At 66.4% G+C, this 18,215-nt stretch overlaps 3 protein-coding genes across 3 annotated transcripts; 2 read left to right on the plus strand and 1 right to left on the minus strand.

Annotated features, from left to right (window-relative positions):
* Positions 1-599: 599 nt before the first annotated feature.
* Positions 600-4,337, plus strand: LOC103296081 (beta-lactoglobulin). The gene is made up of 7 exons (XM_054726792.1): positions 600-707; positions 1,657-1,796; positions 2,315-2,388; positions 2,965-3,075; positions 3,544-3,648; positions 3,885-3,927; positions 4,254-4,337. The coding sequence occupies exons 1-6, from the start codon at positions 612-614 to the stop codon at positions 3,899-3,901; spliced, it is 543 nt and encodes a 180-aa protein (XP_054582767.1). The 5' UTR covers positions 600-611; the 3' UTR covers positions 3,902-3,927; positions 4,254-4,337.
* A 1,448-nt stretch (positions 4,338-5,785) lies between these two features.
* Positions 5,786-8,577, plus strand: LOC114226764 (beta-lactoglobulin). Its single transcript, XM_028127138.2, has 5 exons — positions 5,786-5,964; positions 6,506-6,639; positions 7,406-7,479; positions 7,667-7,798; positions 8,432-8,577. The coding sequence occupies exons 1-5, from the start codon at positions 5,830-5,832 to the stop codon at positions 8,575-8,577; spliced, it is 621 nt and encodes a 206-aa protein (XP_027982939.2). The 5' UTR covers positions 5,786-5,829.
* A 3,299-nt stretch (positions 8,578-11,876) lies between these two features.
* GLT6D1 (glycosyltransferase 6 domain containing 1) lies at positions 11,877-16,843 on the minus strand. The gene is made up of 5 exons (XM_054726786.1): positions 16,763-16,843; positions 15,968-16,047; positions 15,030-15,074; positions 13,552-13,689; positions 11,877-12,797 (listed from the first exon to the last, which is right to left on the minus strand). The coding sequence occupies exons 2-5, from the start codon at positions 16,045-16,047 to the stop codon at positions 12,128-12,130; spliced, it is 933 nt and encodes a 310-aa protein (XP_054582761.1). The 5' UTR covers positions 16,763-16,843; the 3' UTR covers positions 11,877-12,127.
* Between the last annotated feature and the right edge of the window lie 1,372 nt (positions 16,844-18,215).

Here is an 18,215-nt window from a genome sequence, read left to right on the forward strand (position 1 = left end):
CCCGTCACTGCTCTTCCTTGGCAGCAAACACGCTCGGGGCTCAAGCCGCCAGCCCCCCGGGCTCTGTCTGAACCTCACTGCACCCTCCGCTGGACAGCGGGGAGGACCCACCAAGGTCGCGGCCTCAGGCTGTGCAGGTCGAGGAGGAGAGAACAGCAGAGACGGGAGGAGGCCAGGAGGGGCCCTGCCTTTCCAGGCGGCTTGTCCAGTGTGTGTGTGGGGGAGGGCGGCCCCTGGGGCTGCGGGGAGGGGGAGGGGCAGATGGCCACTCGGACCCGGTGTCCAGGGGTCCTGGGCTCGCGTGGGCCTCTCAGGCCATGCACCCCCCCACCCCCCGGACACAGCCTCCTCCGGGCTGGCTCTGTCGTTGTCCAGAGCCGGCCCCCCCATCCTTCCCTTCGGGGCCCTACCGGGAACTGGGGGTCACAGCGGACCTTCCGGTTTCAACTCAGGGGGAAGAAGGCCTCCCATTGTCCCCGGGGAGGAAGGAGCCTCGGGGATTCGGGGAACCCGTGGCAGGGGGCCACGCGGGCCGGCCCTGCTCCCATATAAGGCCCCGCGCCCGCCGCCTCGGCCTTCTCGCTCGGAGCTGAAGACCCGCAGCCGCAGCCATGAAGTGCCTCCTGCTCGCCCTCAGCGTCGCCCTGGTGTGCGGCACCCAGGACATCTTTGTGCCCCAGACCGGGGAGGGCCTGGACGTCCAGAAGGTTTGGGGACGGGGTGGCTGTGTGGGGAGGCCGGGGCGGGTGAGCGCAGGGCGGCGGGGCGCCGGCCCTCAGAAGGCGGGGAGGCTGGGGTGTGCGGGGCGGCTGGACTCCGCTGGGGCCGCCCTAACACAGCACCAGGGACGGCGGCTTAGACAACGGGCACTGACCGTCTCAGTGGCCTGTCCGAGACACCCCCACCCCCGTGTCCCCCCACGGCCTTTGCTCTGTGCCGGGTCCGCATCTCCTCCGCTCGTAAGGGACCCGCCAGGCGGCACCAGGGCCCGCCCTCCTTTTAATGCCCTCACCTCTTCAGAGACCCATTTCCTTTTTTTATTTGATTAATATTTTTTCTTTTATTGCTTATCATTATTATTATTTTTAGAGAGAGAGGGGGGAAGGCAGAGGGAGAGAAACATCATTGATAAGGATCACTGATCGACTGCCTCCTGCATGCCCCCCACTGGGAATCGGACCCCAACTCACCCTGACCGGGAATCGAACCCAGGACCGCTCAACCACTGAGCCACGCTGCTGGGCAAAGGTCCCGCCTCCTCATAGTCGTCTGAGGTGCTGGGCTGCACCAGATGAATTTGGGGGGACACCATTTAGGCCCTCCCTGGCGCCTCTGCCTCCCACACTTTTCTCATCTCCAGCCACGTCGCCCCAAGACCCAAACCTCCTCCCTCACTCATGGAGGCGGCTTTCGGGCCCTTCTCTGGGCTGAGAGAGTTTAGCTAGAACATTCCTCAGCTCAGCAGAGGAGGGTCCCACAGTGGCCCGGTGGCGGGGGGTCAGTGAGTGCCCTGAGGACCCAGCCCCCCCCCCCCAGGCCGGCCTGGGGAGTCGGGAATGGGTAGGACTCCACTGGCCAGGACGGGAGGGACAGAGAGCCCCCCTGGGAGATGGGGGCCCTGCCCGCCCCCCAGTGCAGCTCACGGCCCCTCCCCAGGTGGCCGGGACCTGGTACTCCGTGGCCATGGCGGCCAGCGACCTCGCCCTGCTGAGCACCCAGAGCGCCCCCCTGAGGCTGTACGTCCAGGAGCTGAGGCCCACGGCCCAGGGAGACATGGAGATCATGGTGCACAGATGGTGGGTGTCCCGGCTGCGGGGAGGAGCCGGGCTCCAGGACGGGGGTGGGGGAGGGGGCGGGCTCCTGAGGGGACCCGGCTTCCCGTGGGCGGCATGGGGTCGGGGGTCGGGGGTCGGGGGGCAGAGCTGGGAGGTTCCAGGCCCCTTGGAGCCCCTGCCCAGGGCTCTGGGCCCACAGAGCAACCTGGGGTCAGTGTGGGGAGGGGCCTGTATGGAGGCCGCTGGTCAGGGCAGCGGGGTCGGGGCCGGGCCCTCCTCCCGCCATGGCCCTGTCTGCCCCTAGAGGGGGAGGGGGTGGCAAAGAGGGCTGGGGGTGGGGGGAAGGAGATGGGAACCCAGAGCCATCACCCAGCCCCTGTCCCGGCTCCAGGGCGTGGCGGGAACCTGGTCACCTGTGGCCACTCGAGGTCACAGTGGGTGTGGCCCAGAGGGGACCAGCTCTGGCCGGGCGCCTCTCCCGCGGGGGCGGGCTCGCTCACAGCGGAGTCTGAGGCGGCTCCCGGGACCCTGTCTTCCAGGGAGGACAGCAGCTGTGTCCAGGCCAAGATCTTCGCGGAGAAAACCGAGGTCCCTGCTGAGTTCAAGATCAACAGTACGTGCTGCCCGGCGGCCCTCAGCGTGGCCGCGTCTCGGGACCGGTCCCCTCCCTCGGCGCTGAGATCGGCATGGAAACCCCATTTCTTTCTTTCTTTTTAAAAATATATTTTTATTGACTTCAGAGAGGAAAGGAGAGGGGAGAGAGAGAGAGAGAGAGAGAAACATCCATGATGAGAATCATGGATCCGCTGCCTCCTGCACACCCCACACTGGGGAGCGAGCCCCACAACCCGGGCATGTGCCCTGTCCAGGAATCGAACCCGGGACCGTTCAGTCCACAGGTTGATGCTCAATTCCTGAGCCAAACCTGCCAGGTCAACCCCGTTTCTTAACCAGGACACGGGGTGGGGTGGGCCCCCTCGGAACGAGCGATGACTGAGCCAGGTCCAGCAGGTGGCGGGCGCTCAGGCCCCTGTGCCCGGGCACGGCTCGGGGAATGGCCGGCCGGGTCGGGGGATAGGAGCCGCTCTCCTGTCCTCGCCCGGTGGCCGCGCAGGGGGACCCGACCCGCACTCCCCCTCCTGCCGGAGAGAAGGACCCAGACTCACCCCCCGCCCGGTCCCCCCTCCAGGCCTGGGGGACAGCAAGGTGCACGTGCTGGACACCGACTACGAGACCTTCGCCTTCCTGTGCCTGGAGAACGCCGCCCCCACCAAGCAGAGCCTGGCCTGCCAGTACCTGGGTGCGCCAGCGCCTCCCGGAGCCGTGGGGGAGGGTCCCGGGGTCCCATGGGGGGAGGGGGTTCCATGACTGGGAGGGACAGACATGCCGGTGGGGGAGGGGACAAACATTCAGGCCGGGGACGGATGGGGCGGCCCGTCACTGTAACGACCGGAGAGCAGACGTGGGACATTCTCGGGGCACATGCCTCGGCACCACCCCCCGGGCTCCCCGTGGGTCGCGGGCAGGTGGGCGGCCGGCCGGGACCGAGGGGCCTTGTCCTCCTGGGACTCTGACCCCCAGCACGGCCCTGGGGGGGGGGGCTGGGCCGAGGGGGACAGGGACCTGGAGGACAGGTGGGCGGAGCCCTGTTCGACCCTGGGGAGCAGGGCTGAGCTCTGCTGACCTCAGATGTCGGGGTGTCTTCCTGCCTCGTCCTGGGCAGGGTCCCGGCTCCCCCAGCCCAGGGACTGACCCCTGCCCCCCACAGCCAGGACCCCGAAGGTGGACCAGGTGGTCATGGACCAGTTCAGCAGGGCCATGAAGCTGCTGCCCATCCACATCCAGATGGCCTTCACCCCGGCCCAGGCAGAAGGTGACCTCACCCACCGACCCCTGACCCCTGACCCCCGACCCCCCCTGCCCACGGCCCCCAGTCAGAAGGCCATGCGCACTGGGAACGTCTTTCTCCCGTGGCGGCCTCCCCATCACCCCAGGCTTCTCAGGGGGCGGGTGGGAGGTGGGGTGCAGAGCCCCTGAGGTGGGGTCCCCCTCAGAGCCCCTGGTGTCCTGGCCGACCTGTGACCTCCCACGCCGCCCCTCGTCCCGCAGAGAGGTGCCGTGTCTAAGCGCGTCCTGCTGACCCGCCTCCTGGGTAACGTACCTGCCCCGCTCCACGTCCTGAGTGTGGGGTCCCGGGGGGCCCAGACTCCCCTCCGTCACCCTCTCCCCCGGGCACAGGGCCTGAGCGCCCGCCACCTGCCGGACCCCTGGGAAGGGCTGGAACCTGGGGTCTCCCGGGGTCTCGGGAACCAGCTGCTGCACGTCCACCCTCTGAAGGGCCTGGAACTGCGTCCTGGCCACACCCACAGGCGGACGCCCCAGAGTCCCGGGCCGGGTGTGGGCGCGGGGCGCTGGGAGGGGCTGGCAAGGGTCGTCCCTCAGGGCCCCAGGATCACAGGGGACCCTGGTCCATTCCAGGACCTCAGCCCGCCTGCAGGACGGCACCACCCCTCCTTCCAGTCAGAGGCCCCAGGAGGTGCTGAGGCCACGAGGCTGCTGGGCGCTGCCCCCCCCGCCCCCCCCCCCCGCCGGACCAGGCCCCTCGGGTGCTGCCTGGACCCACTGCCCTGAGCCCCTCACAATAAAGAGACACATCGGAGCCCGGCTTCTGCGTCTTCCCTGGGCCGGTGGGGGCGGTGGGGGCGGGCGGCTCGGGCAGGAGGGCGGGAGGGCAGGAGGGCGGGAGGGCAGGGCCGGGCCGGGCATCACGGACCCCGACATTCGGGGTCAGCACACAGCAGCCGCCTTCAGCTGCCAGGACTGGGCGGCCCGGCAGCTCTGGGGTTAGCGCCGGGACCCGCAACACCGCAGCTGCAGGAAGGGCACGGACCCTGCCGGTCACGCAGCCCAGACACCCAACTGCTGGCGCCGAAACCTGCTCAGGTTACGGCCAATCAGGTCCGGCCTCTAGAACGGCAGCCGTGACCCCAAGGTCGTCTCCAGGAGCGTGTGGCATTGCTAGGAGGAGGCTTGGCACCAGGCTCCCTGTGTCTGGAGGCGTCCGTGTCCTCTGCAGGGAAACAGGGCCGTCCGCAGGGAGGAGCTGCAGGAGGGGCAGGCGGACGGACGCTCGCTGGCTCCTCAGACTTCCCAGCCTCCCACACGGAGGGGGGCGTCTCGGGCCGGGGCGGGGCCTTTCTCGGAGGGGCCGCTCGGACGTGGATGACATCATGCGCGGCCTCACACGTCACCAACTTAAAGCCAGCCTGCTCTCTCCGCTCAGGCATGTCAGGAGCCCCGCACCCCGCACCCCGTGCCTGGCAGGGCCAGACCGATGGCTTCACGGCCTCCTACGCCCAGGGGCCCGACGGTCCCCACCCGGGTCTACAGCGACAGGCGCAGGGATTTTAAAATCAGAACCATTTACACGTACATGACAGTGCGTGTGCACATTTAACATGTATAATCACACGCCAGCATGCAAGGCACATGCACCTAAGGATGTCTGCTTGATATCGGGGTCACACAGAGAGAACGGGCACGCTTCAGGAGAAGATCAATGACCAGTATTGGCAGACAGAGACCGCGTAAAGGCACTGAGCAGAGACGGGGACGGCTCCCGGGTTCGGTCTGGTGGGGCGGCGCCTGCTCCCCCTCTGCTCGGCCCGGGGTGCCAGGTCTAAGGCACAGCCGACGGGGCTGGTGCGAACCGGAGGCAGAGGCGGCCGTCCCCGTGCGAACAGACGGACACCCTGTTCTTCTAGCTTATACGTAACTCACTAGCGGGCGAGCAGGAGCGCGGGTGCTGGCCGCTCGGGCAGAGAGGGTGCTGCCGGGAGGAGCCGGGAGGTAGCCCAGCCCGCGGGACCGGCAGACACGCCTCGTGCCCTCTCCCCCGCCCCCCCACGGCTCCCAGGCACGTGCCACGCGGCCAAACCGCCCGGACGGCCCTCGCCCAGCCGATACCCGGCACGCCCTTCACACAGGCGGGCAGGGCACGACTCCGGGACCTTCAGGGCGTCCGGGCGGGACGGGCGGCCGGTGGAGGTCGGACATGAAGACGGGGCCCCGGCTGCCGGGCCGCCCCGCCCTCTGGGCCCCCGTGGTCCTGGCCCTCGGCCTGGGCCTGGCCGGCGCCCAGAGGACCCTGGAGGAGGTGCCCGCGCAGCCCGGCTTTGACGCCCAGAAGGTAACCGCTGACATGGGCCAGGACGCGGGTGCCAGCGTCTCGGGGGCCTCGCCAGGGGCAGGCAGGCGGGAGCGGGCAGGGCACCACGGGAGGGAGGCGGGCGAGGTCACGGGCATGTCAGGCCCTGGCACCGCCTCCCTGGGTGCTCCGTGGGCAGCTGTCCCCTGGCTGAGGGGCCGTCTGTCCTGGCGACCCCCCCCCCCCGCCGCCATTGCCCATCACTGGGCGTGGATGGTGCGGGCAGGGCGGGCAGTGAGCGATTTCAGGACTCGGTGGCCGGTCCAGGGAGACTCCCCCTCCCGTGCTCGGCCAGGGCACACGACCCAGCAGGGGCGGTGGGTGGACCGAGTACAGGAGGGGCTAAAGGAAGGGGGAGACGAGGGGGGCAGTGAGGGAGGGGTTGGGGGCCAAGGTGGCCTGAGAGGGGAGGCTGACCACAGCCCTGCTCCCACCTGGGGTCCACGGGCACCCACCAACCCCCCACCCATCCCCTGGACTGGAGGCTGCGGGACCCTCCCCCACCCTGCACCTGCACCCACAGGTGGCCGGGCGCTGGCTGACCCTCCGGCTGGCCTCCAGCCGGGCAGACCTGGTCTCCCCCGCCGACCCCCTGAGGCTGGCTCTCCACTCCATCGAGCGGCGGGGCGGGGACCTGGAGTTCCTCTTGTTCTGGACGTAAGCGTGGCCCCGGCGGGTCCTGAGGGCGGGGGTGCTTGGGGGGCCTCCCAAGACGTCGGCATCGGCACAGAGTCGGGGCCGGAGCCGCTGCCCTGAGCCGGCTCAGTGTCCCTTAGGCTCCAAAGCTCTGAGGAAGGGCGGGCGGGAGAGACCACGCCAGCCGGTCTCGCGGCTCAGCCCGTCCTGCCCACCAGCTGGGTCCCGGGAGGGCTGGCCGGCAGCACCGGTTGGGTCCCCGTGGAAGAGCTGGTGACGCGACCAGCGTGCTGACTCAGCGATACAGCAGCTGCGCCCGTGGCGTCCAAGACCGTGATGGCCACGTCCTTGCTGGAGCTCAGCCACGGATGCCACAGTCTGTGGGCACCCAGCCCACCCCACCATTAGGAACTGTAGACCCCGGGGTGGGGGCCACGGGTGGGGGCACGGGCGGGGCCTACAGTGTGCTCTGTGCACGGAGCCCAGTGATGAGGACGCCCGTCCTGGGTCCCCACCCGAGACCTGAGGTCCGCCCGGGGACAGGCAGGGTCCAACACCTCGGGGGGTCCGGCTCCTTCCCAGCCAGGAGCCCTGTGCTCACGGCAGCCTCCAGCCCCTCCCGCCCCCGTGGGCCACACTCCTGTCCCTGCTGGTGGCCCTATAGGGCCCTGGGGGGCCGAGAGCCTCCGGGGCCTCAGCGGGGGCAGTCTGAGCCGGCAGCACGTGGGGACGGGGACCGGGACAGGGAAGGGACGGGCAGCCACGGTGAGCTCCTCTCCTTCCCCAGGGGGGAGAGGCTGTGCAGAGGCGTCCGCGTCACCATCCACCCGACGGGGCTCCCGGGCCAGTACCACGGCGCCTGTGAGTCCGCCGGGCCGGGCCCCTCGCTGGGGGAGGGGACCCCGATGCCCGAGCCCGGCTGTGGGGGCAGGGCCGGGGCCAGAGGGAGCCGTCCCTCGTCCTGCCCATGTCCACGTGCGGCCCGCGGGCAGGTCCAGGTGTGGGGTGGAGACGGGCCCCCTGTCACCGGCTGGGTCTGTCCCCACAGTTGAGGGAGGTGCCCGCATGCGCGTCCGCTTCGTCAGCACCGACTACCGCAGCCTCATTCTCTATGTCCGCGTGGAGGACGGCGGGGACGGCGGGGATGCGGGCGAGGTCACCAGCCTGTGGGCGCTGCTGGGTAGGTGGTGTCTCCCCCCAACACTGGACACCTCCCCCCCATCTCCCCAAAACCTGTGTTTAGTGCCCGCTGCTCTGGGCCGCTCAGCACGGCACCCTCACGCCCCTTGGACGGGTGCCCTGGACCCCAAGGCCCATCTGTCCGCCCTCACACTCACACACCCACCCCCTCCGCCCCCTCCGTGTGGCTGCGGGGTGTGTCCTGGAGCTGGAGTCTCCGTGGCCGACGGGAAAGCCTCCTGGGGGAGGGGGCACGCTGTCCTGGGGAGTAGACGGAGGTGAGGGAGGGGCCCGGGCGCCTGAGACTGGGAGGGGCGTGGGCGCCACATCACCAGGGCCCCGCAGGCCGGGAGGGGTCAGCGAGGTGGGGGCGGGCACTGGGTCACAGGGAGCACCCTGTGTGCTGTGGGGACCCTCTGGCTGGCTTCGCCTCAGCGGGTAGATCCTGGCTCCCAGGAGTGGGGAGCCCCCTCTGTCCCTGGAGCACAGCCCGTGTGGGCTAAGGGCCGTGCCCAGGGCGCCAACCTGGCCGGCGGGCATCAGCTCAGGCCTGGTCAGGAGCCGGGAGGAGGGATCAAATCTGAGCATAGCTTCTGGGGTCTCGGCCCCTCACCACCATCCCCTCTGGCTGCAGCCAGACGCTTGCCCGGGGACCCCCAGTGGCTGCGCAGGTACCTGGGGTACGTGAGGCAGTTCCAGCTGCAGGAGGCCCCCGTCTTCAACCTGCAGGGTAAGCGCTGCCCCGACTGCACCCAGGCCACCAGGCGGGGCTACGGTTAGGGTTAGGGTTAGGGTTAGGGTTAGGGTTAGGGTTAGGGTTAGGGTTAGGGCTAGGGTTAGGGCTAGGGTTAGGGTTAGGGTTAGGATTAGGGCTAGGGTTAGGGTTAGGGCTAGGGCTACGGTTAGGGTTAGGGTTAGGGTTAGGGTTAGGGTTAGGGCTAGGGTTAGGGCTAGGGTTAGAGTTAGGGCTAGGGTTAGGGTTAGGGCTAGGGTTAGGGTTAGGGTTAGGGCTAGGGTTAGGGCTAGGGCTAGGGTTAGGGTTAGGGCTAGGGTAAGGTCTAGGACTAGGGTTAGGGTTAGGGCTAGGGTTAGGGTTAGGGTTAGGGCTAGGGTTAGGGCTAGGGCTAGGGTTAGGGTTAGGGCTAGGGTTAGGGCTACGGTTAGGGTTAGGGTTAGGGTTAGGGCTAGGGTTAGGGTTAGGTCTAGGGTTAGGGCTAGGGTTAGGGTTAGGGTTCGGTTTAGGGTTAGGGTTAGGGTTAGGGTTAGGGTTAGGGTTAGGGTTAGGGTTAGGGTTAGGGTTAGGGCTAGGGCTAGGGTTAGGGCTAGGGTTAGGTTTAGGGCTAGGGTTAGGGTTGGGGTTAGGTTTAGGGTTAGGGTTAGGATTAGTGTTATGGCTAGGGTTAGGGTTAGGGTTAGGGTTACGGTTATGGTTAGGGTTAGGGTTAGGGTTAGGGTTAGGGTTAGGGTTAGGGTTAGGGTTCTTATCATTGTGGTTAAACTTATGGAGTAGGGTTGGAGGTTATAGTTATGGTTAAGGTCACTTTCCCATTATAAAAGGGGCATTTCCTTGGCAGAAAGTGAATTTCTGGAGGAGTAAACCCTTCTAACGTCCACCTGTTTGTTTCTCTCTGCAGCTCCGTGTCCTCCGCCTGAAGCTTAGGTCCGGTCCCCCTCCCCTGAGTCTTCCTGCCGCCTTCCCCCAGTTCCCAGGGTCCTTTCCATCCCTGTGCTGCATGAGGCCTTTTCAGCCTGTGCCCACCCCACCCTCTCTGTCCTTTTCTGGCGTCTCCTTGGCTTTGGGTCACCAGGTCCTGCCAACCAATGGCTGAGGGGACCACAGCCCCTGGCAGCCTTGCCCGGGCTTGAGGTCACTCTGGGTGGTGAGGAGCGGCCGGTGGCCTGGGCACATCGTTACAGTCCAGCGGACAGGGCCATGAGGACTTTCGCTGAGAAGGTGACCCTGTCCGGGGCCTGGCTGGCAGCCCTCTGACCTGCCTCCTCCTGGGTCTGCTCTGGGACAGTCCCCGCCCGGGTCGGAGGCGCCATGAATGAGCGAGGAACATGGGCCCTGGAACCTGCACGCAGGCGAGCTGAGCCCGGTCACCGCCTTCTCTGAACGTCAGGGGCCCTCGGAGGGCGGTGCCTGGAGGTGGGTGCCCACCTCTGCCTGGCTGAGCCGGGCTCACGCACCGGCCAGGCAGTCTCTTAGGAAACTGGGTCGGCTCGGGGCCTCCATCCTCACGTCTGGAAATGCCAGCAGACAGGTCTGACCAGGTCCTGCCCCGGCGACGCCCTCCGCGGGGAGGCCTCCGCAGGCCAGCAGGCGCCACTGTGCGGGTTCCCTGCACGAGCAGCTCCACGGCCTCCGCGGAACCAGAACCCACGAGGAAAAGACACGGACACGTTTCCTCACGGCACAGGCCCGCCGAGCGGCCGGGAGCCGCGGACTTGCACGGAGACGGCCGCGGACTTGCACGGAGACGTTCTAATTCCTGCCTCGGCCACGGGAAAGGTGACATGGAAATGTTTAAATGCTGGATCAGTGTTCCAACCATACGTTTCCCCAAACTGCAGGCCCGATCGGGAGCCCCGGGAAGGAGTGAAGGGTTTGACGTGTTTCCGAGAGGAGTCGCGCCCTCGGGTCTGTGTGGGCAGTTGACAGGCGTGCGCGGAGCAGAACTGTGGGCCGGGCGGCACTGTGGGCCGGGTGCAGAGGGCCGCCAGGCACAGAGCCCAGGCGCCGAGCACCGGGCAAAGCCACGGGCCCTGGCCCGGCCACCCCTTAGCATCGGCCCCGGAGGTGACCCTAGGCCTCAGCTCCAGACGCCGAGAAGCAGCCAACCCGGCGGAGGCGGCCCCGCTGCCTGGGACCCGCTGCAGTGACGCAGCCCCGGCCCCGGCACCGCCCAGCAGGGAGACCTCGGCCCCGAGGGGCAGCGGGGAGCTGAGGAGTGCCCAGTAGGTCCCCCAGGTGAGGCTCGGGTCCCAGGACCGGTGAGGCTCCCGCACTGTCCTCACCCCTGGCTCCGATGTCGGGGTGATCGACGTGCCCCGGACCACCTGCGTGTCTTCCCGCCGCGATGGAAATGCTTACGTACGAGTCAGCCGCGGCCGCCGGGCCAAGCACCACGGACAGGCGGCTTCGACCACAGGGTTCGCGCGCCCCGGCCTGGAGGCGGGACATCCGGACCCAGGAGTGGGCGGGGCTGGTCCTCCGAGGCCTTGCCCTGGGCATGTGGCCGTCGCCTCCCTGTGTCCTCACAGGCGCCCCCCTCTGTGCCTGTCTGTGCCCCCATCCCCTCTCTTGTGAGGTCACCCTTCCTACTGGACCAGGGCCACCCTCGTGACCACGTTTTACCGCGGTCACCTCTGTACGTGACCTGTTGAGTGTCGACCTAGGAACCAGGAGGTCACGGTTCGATTCCCGGTCAGGGCACATGTCTAGGTTGCAGGCTCGATCCCTAGTAGGGGGCGTGCAGGAGGCAGCTGATCAAGGATTCTCTCTCATCATTGATGTTTCTCTCTCTCTCTCCCCTTCCTCTCTAAAATCAATAAAAATATTGCCTCCTGCACGCCCCCTAGTCCCTCCCTTCCTGTCTGCTCAGTGCTTAGAGTGTCGGACTGAAGGGTCCCGGGTTCGTTTCTGCATGTACCTCCGTCACAGGCTCCATCCCTGGCCCCTCCCTGTTGGGGTGCATGCAGGAGGCAACCAATCGACGTGTCTCTCTCACATCAATGTCTCTCTCTCCCCCTCCTCCCTCCCTTCCACTCTCACTAAAACTCAATGGGAAAAAAAAAAAAATCCTTGGGTGAGGATTAACAACACAACATAAATAAAATGCCTGTAGCTTTAAGAAAACGAACCCAGGATCAACAAAGGAAGGACATGTTGGCAGAAAGTCCGCCTGCCAGGTCACACGGCAAACCGAGTGACGGAGGGTTAGCGGCAAATAGCCCCGAATGGAGAACCACGCGGCCACGGGCCCCAGGAGTGGCTTGGGGGTTCATCCCCCTTCACACCTCACCTTTCCCCTTTGTGTAGACACAATGGAGTCTTCCTCCATGAAAAAATGTTTATTTTCAAAAAAAATTGTTTATTTTCTGCCTCCAAAATTATCTGCGGGCTCCCTGCCGCATACAGAGCATTGCAGCGTATTAAACATTCAATCAGCATCTTAGTCTTTATCCGGCTTTGGCCAACCTGGGGGTCCGTCATCGCGAGGAGGAAGCCTCCTGCCGGCGGGGTGCGCGTCTCCGTCCGGGCCGGCGGCTGGCGGTGTCTGTGCCGGGAGCCCCGGCGGCCGGCCGAGCGAGGTGGGTGGGGGCGGGGTCACGGGTCCCGCTTGGCCAGCTGCAGCACCTTGACCAGCCGCACCTGCAGGGGCGGGTGGAGGTTGGCGTCCCAGTTGTACTCGGGCGACAGCAGCGTGGTGGGCTTGTGCAGGAAGAAGTACTTGTTCAGGTGGCTCTCGAACGTGCTGTTGAGGCCCCGCCGGGCGTCCTGGAGCGCGCCGCCCAGGTACGCCCGCACCAGGTCCAGCACCCGCGCCGGCGTGCCGCCCAGCACCGCGCCGTCGTAGAAGAAGTCGCCCTCGCCGAAGGGGATGCAGGCGGCGGAGCGGGGCCTCCGCTCGTAGGGGAAGTGGCGCCGGTCCCGGAAGTACCACCAGGCGTGCAGCTGGGCCACGGCCGCGCCCAGCGCCTCGGCCCCCACGTCGCTCTGGAAGACGCGGTCCACGCTCATGCTGAACAGGAAGTCCACCTCGCCCCGGATGTGGCTGAGGATGGACTCGCCCAGGTTCTTCATGCGGGACAGGCTGCGGTCCGGCCACCAGCTGTCGGGCCGGACGGCCAGGACGCGGACGGAGCGCAGGGGCACGGGCGGCAGGGGCGGCAGCTGGTCCCGGTCCTCCACCAGGACGTAGGTGACCACGCGGTAGCCGGGCATGAAGTGCTTGTTGGCCGATTGTAAGAAGGCCTCCAGGTACTGGTCGGCGGCCCTGCAATCGGGGGCACCGGTGGGAGGGACGGGGTGGGGGGGTAGGGGGGTGGGGCGGGGGTTGGGCCTCTCAGGGCCGGGCGGGGACAGCGTCTGAGAGCCGTGGGCCGGGCGAGAAAAGCCTGCAGACTTTGGGGACAACAGCCGGAGAGAGAACTAGTGCTGAATGGGTGTCAGTGCAAAGTTCACGACCCAGCCCTGGCCAGTGCGCTCAGTGGTTAGAGCGTCGACCCCGTACCAAAGGGTCTCGGGTTCGATTTCTGCTCAAGGGCATGCACCCGGGTTGCAGGTTTGATCCCTGGCATCCGTCGGGGCACATGCAGGAGACAACCAGTCGATGTGTCTCTCACACATCAATGTTTCTGTCTCTCTCTCCCCCCACTCTCTCCCTCTCTTTCAGTCTCTCTAAAAATCAGTGGAGCCCGGCCAGCGTGGCTCAGTGGTTGAGCATTGACCTGTGAACCAGGAGGTCAGGGTTCGATTCCCGGTCAGGGCACAGGCCCGGGTTGCGGGCTCGATCCCCAGTGGGGGGCGTGCAGGAGGCAGCCGATCCATGACTCTCTCTCATTGATGTTTCTCTCTCTCTCCCTCTCCCTTCCTCTCTGAAATCAATAAAAATATATTTTCTAAAAATAAATAAAATGAACGAAGATCAACGGGAAAAAACTGGGTGAAGATTCACAACAGGAGAGGCAGTGACCCGGGGGTGCCGTCCGGTCTCGGGAACAGGGCAGAGGGCAGAGGCGCGGCCCTACCTGCCGGCGGCGAAGACCACCAGCCCCACCGTGAGGTTCTGCCTCCGGTAGTGCCGCCCCAGCGCCCGCCTGTCGAAGGTGCCCTCCCAGATGACGGGCGCCAGCCAGTCTGTGGTCGTCACCACGTCGGGCCGCTTCCTGTGGGCGGACGAGAGGCAGCTGCAGCGGGCGGGCCGGCGCCGACGGGGAGGCTGCGGTGGAGCAGCAGACGCCTGCCGCGCCCGTGCCCTGCCAGGTGCCGAGCAGAGGGGCCTGGAGTCACTGGTCCGGACCTGCCGTGCCTGCTGCCCTGGGCACCACCGCCATCCCTGGTCGGCATGTGGGGAAACTGAGGCACGGGTGGGTCGAGGGGCTGCCCGGAGTTGGTGTGTGCGCCTCGGGTGGGAGACCCGGCCGGTCTGAGCCTCCGCCACCCCACCCCCACCCCCACCCCCACCCCCCCCCACCCCCACCCGCCTATGGAGCCGCCTCTGAGCTCTGGCTGCCTCGTGGGTGCAGGGCGTTCCCGGGTCGTCGCCTGAAGCCGGCGCTGGGGACACAGGCACCCCCTCCTGCGCCCCATCCCCCCTTTTCCTACAGGCTCTGGGGTGCTTTTTATTAAATCCTCACCGAGGATATTTTCCCACTGATTTTTAGAGAGAGCAGAAGGGAGGGGGGGAGAGAGAGAGAGAGAGAGAGAGAGAGAGAGAGAGAGAGAAACATCGACCTGAGAGACTCATGATTGGTTGCCTCCCGCACACGCTCCAAGTGGGGCCGGGGATCGAGCCTGCAGCTGAGGTGCGTGGCCTTGACCAGAACCGAACCCGGTACCCTTTAGTCCGCAGGCCGGCGCTCTAGACACGGGGCCTTTCTAACCTTCTCGGCGTGCATCGCACCGAGCCCACCCCTCGTGATGAAAACGAGGAACTCTCAGAAACACGCCAATGGCGGGTCCCCCCGCCCCCCCCCGGATAAAGAACGTCTGCCACACCCGCAGCCATCGTCACGCTTGACGGCGAGAGTCCACGCTTTCTCCCCGAGCGGGCGAGGCAGGGTGCCCACTCCCAGCCCTCACTCGGCAGAAGTGTGCCAGCCATGGCCATAAGGCAAGAAAGGGAATAAGCCCGGCCGGCGAGGCTCAGGGGCTGAGCGTCAACCTAGGAACCAGGAGGTCAGGGTTCGGTTCCCGGTCAGGGCACACGCCGGGCTGCGGGCTCGATCCCCAGTGCGGGGCGTGCAGGAGGCAGCCGATCCATGACTCTCTCCTCATGGATGTTTCTCTCTCTCTCCCTCTCCCTTCCTTCCTCTCTGAGATCAATGAAAAGTATTAAAAAAAGGAAAAGAAAAGGGATAACGGGCATCCGATCGGAAAGGAAAACACGACATGGCCCCCGCCTGCAGGTGGCCTGGTGTCCACCCAGAAATCCTCGGACGGGGAGGCGACCCCCTCCCCACACCGAGCCGCCCGTGCAGGTGCGCAGATGCCCGCCCGTTCCTACCTGGGGTCGAACCAGTCCGAGAGCCGGAGCTCCGCCCCCCGGTTCCTGGGCAGAGGGAGACGCGTTAGCTGTCATCACGCGGTCGGCAAACGCTAGCCCAGCCCCTGGCCTGGCGGCTGCTGGCGCTGGGTGGACAGCTGTGCGGGTCCAGCCCAGTGCCCGCCCCGGGGACGCCGGCCCGGGGGAGCCCAGTGGTCCCCGAGGGAGGTGCTGGCGGGGAGGGGGCTTTTGGGAGCCTGAGAGGCACGGCCCACCCACTGGGCGGGGAGAGCGCCCCCGGCCCGGAGGGAGCAGGTGGTCAGGGACGGGTTAGGGTGATGGCCAGGGCGGAGGGCGAGGGGGGAGGGGGGCGCGTGTTGGGGAGGATTAACCCCCCGCCCGACAGCCGTTAGCGTGTGTGTGTCCGGACCACGTGCAGGCGCGGCTCCCCCTTCGTCGCCCAGGACCGCCTGTATGTGCGTCCCCGTGAAGGCGGAGGTGACTGTGCCTTTCAGGTAATTCTGTGACCTTCACGCTCCGGAGGCCGCTCCCTCCCTCACCCTGGGGCGTTTCGTGAAGACGAGAACTAGGGCTGAGGGGCGTCCGTCCTGACGCTATCAGAAGTGTCCAGCCCGGCCGGCCGGCGCGGCTCAGGGGTTGAGCGTCCACCTCTGAACCAGGAGGTCACGGCTGGGCTCCCGGTCAGGGCACACGTGCTGTTCGCTCCCGGCTCCTCTCCGAGGCCCGGCTCTCAGCCCAAATCGCATCCCCACGCGCCCAGCTGCTTCCAATCCAGGCCCAAGCCGCCCGTGGTCAGCGGGCCCCACACAAACCACTGTGCTCCCCGAGCCTGCAGACCAGGCCCCGCCCTCGGGCCCGAGCCTCGACGCCCTCCCAGCTGCGGGGACCAGGGCTGCGCCCCTGCAGCCGCTCAGTGCTGCCTCTCGTGTCCCGTTTACCTGAGGTGGCGCCCTGCCCACAGGAGCGAGAGGACCAGGGAGACCAGCAGCAGGAGTTTCCTCTGGGAGCCCCTTCTCATCTGGGGGAGCGGAGCGGAGAGAGGGCGCGAGGTACACCGTCGGCCCGACCAGGCCACCCAGACGCTCCGCCCGGGGCAGACCCGGCCTGCAGCCTCCTCTGGGGGCTGAGTGCCCGCCACACCCCTGCTGCTCACGACGCCCAGCTCACTGCATAGGACAAGTGCAGCGGCCCGGCCGGCGGGGCTCCGGGGCTGAGCGTCGACCCAGGAACCAGGAGGTCACAGTTCGATTCCGGTCAGGGCACAGGCCCGGGTTGCGGGCTCCATCCCCAGTGGGGGGCGTGCAGGAGGCAGCCGATCCATGATTCTCTCTCATCACTGGTGTTTCTCTCTCTCTCCCTCTCCCTTCCTCTCTGAAATCAATCCATCAATGTCCTATGTAATCAAAGGCTAATATGCCAATCGACCCAATCGGAACAACCGGTTGCAGTGACATGCACTGACCACCAGGGGCAGATGCTCAACGCAGGAGCCAGTGGTCAGTGGCCCCCAAATGAATTCACCTGCTTCTTCCCCCTCTGGTAACGCGGCTGCTAGGAAGCTGGACGCTGCCACTGTGGCTTGTGGCGTTTCCCTTGGACACGGCCACCCCGCCACCCCGGCTGCTCACGCCCCCTCGCCCTGAAGAAGTGGCACGGGGCTGGGTAGGCCGGGTCCCTCTGCAGCGTGTCTCCGGGACCCCCATCGGACAACCCTCCCCCGAGGGCGCCCTCACCGTGGTTCGAGGCGGCGGAGACGCCCCAGGAGGACTGCGCTCCGAGCTCCGGCTCTGGGTCTCTCTGCCCCCCACCCCCTCCCCACCCCCTCCTGGGGCTGAGCCTTCCGGGCGGTGAGGTCAGCAGCCCCTTTGATGACGAGGAACGAGGAACGGGAGCAGTCACAATGCTCCATTGGTTGCCGGGCAACGGCCTTTCAGGTTGAGGAACTGAAAGTGTTTGTAAAGGTGCCGCTCCCCTGTGCCCCCCTCCACTGACCTGCCCCCAGGAGGGATCTGCGTGGGGTGTGTTCACGCAGGCGGCAGCGGGCGGGTGGGGCGGGGCATCGATGTGGACGGGGCAGGGGCGTGGGCGGGGCCTCCGTCTGCATCCTCTGACAATGCCCAGCTCCCCGAGGGCCCACTCTGCTCTCTTTTTAAAAATCTTTTTTTTAAATTTCTTTATTGATTGAGGTGTCACATATTTGTCCTCATCCCCCCATTCCCATCCCACATCCCTCCCCACGCATGCCCCCCCCATCCCCCATTGTCCTTAACCACTGGTTAGGCTCGTATGCTTGCACACAGTCCTCTGGTTGATCTCTCCCCCCTCCCCCCACCCTCCCCTCCCCTCCCCCTGAGGCCCAGTCTGATCCGTGCCTCCTTGTTTCTGGGTCTGTTCTTGTTCATCCGTCTACGTTGTTCATCGATTCCCCTAGATGAGTGAGATCATGTGCTACTAGAAATACACTTTTTCCAGGAGATCTCTGCCCTTCCGGCTGCAAACTGTCTCACAGCCGCGTCTCCTTCGCCAATTCAGGCTGGATTCCTCTCGTTTCAGCTGCTCCTCTATTTCCTCCTGGACAAGGATCAGGACACATCTGCCTATTCCGCCGCCATTTTGTTCTCCTAAAATCTTTAAAAAATATATATTTGTATTGATCTCAGGGAGGAAGGGAGAGGGAGGGAGAGAAACATCCATGATGAGAGAACCATGGACGGGCTGCCTCCTGCACCCCCCACAATGGGGATGGAGCCCGCAACCCGGGCCTGTGCCCTGACCGGGATCAAAGGGGACCTCCTGGTTCCTAGATGGACATCAACCACGGAGCTCGTCCGCCTTCTGCTCTCGGGGAGTTTCCACGCCCCCCCTCCCCCTCTTCCTCCTCCTCCCCCTCTTCCTCCTGTCCCAGCCCCTCGTGCTGACGTCAGATGCGTGACGGCCGGTGATCCCGCTGTGAGGCGCCCCCTGGACGTGCGCCCCCTTTGAAAATAAAGTCCGTTTTCTTACGGAGAAAGTGACACCCACGCGGTGTGTCCGTGGCCCGCGGCCGCCCTGACAGGACCTGGGGCGTCAGGGCCGTGCTGCCTCCAGCTGGGGGTGGACCGAGCGCCTCCACCTCTGGCCCCGCGTGATGTCCGCTCTGTGTGTGTCCGTGTCCGGGGCGGCCTCCCGCTGTCAGCCGCGTCCACG

The sequence above is a fragment of the Eptesicus fuscus genome, chromosome 15 (assembly GCF_027574615.1).
Source record: "Eptesicus fuscus isolate TK198812 chromosome 15, DD_ASM_mEF_20220401, whole genome shotgun sequence".
NCBI classification, from domain to species: domain Eukaryota; kingdom Metazoa; phylum Chordata; class Mammalia; order Chiroptera; family Vespertilionidae; genus Eptesicus; species Eptesicus fuscus.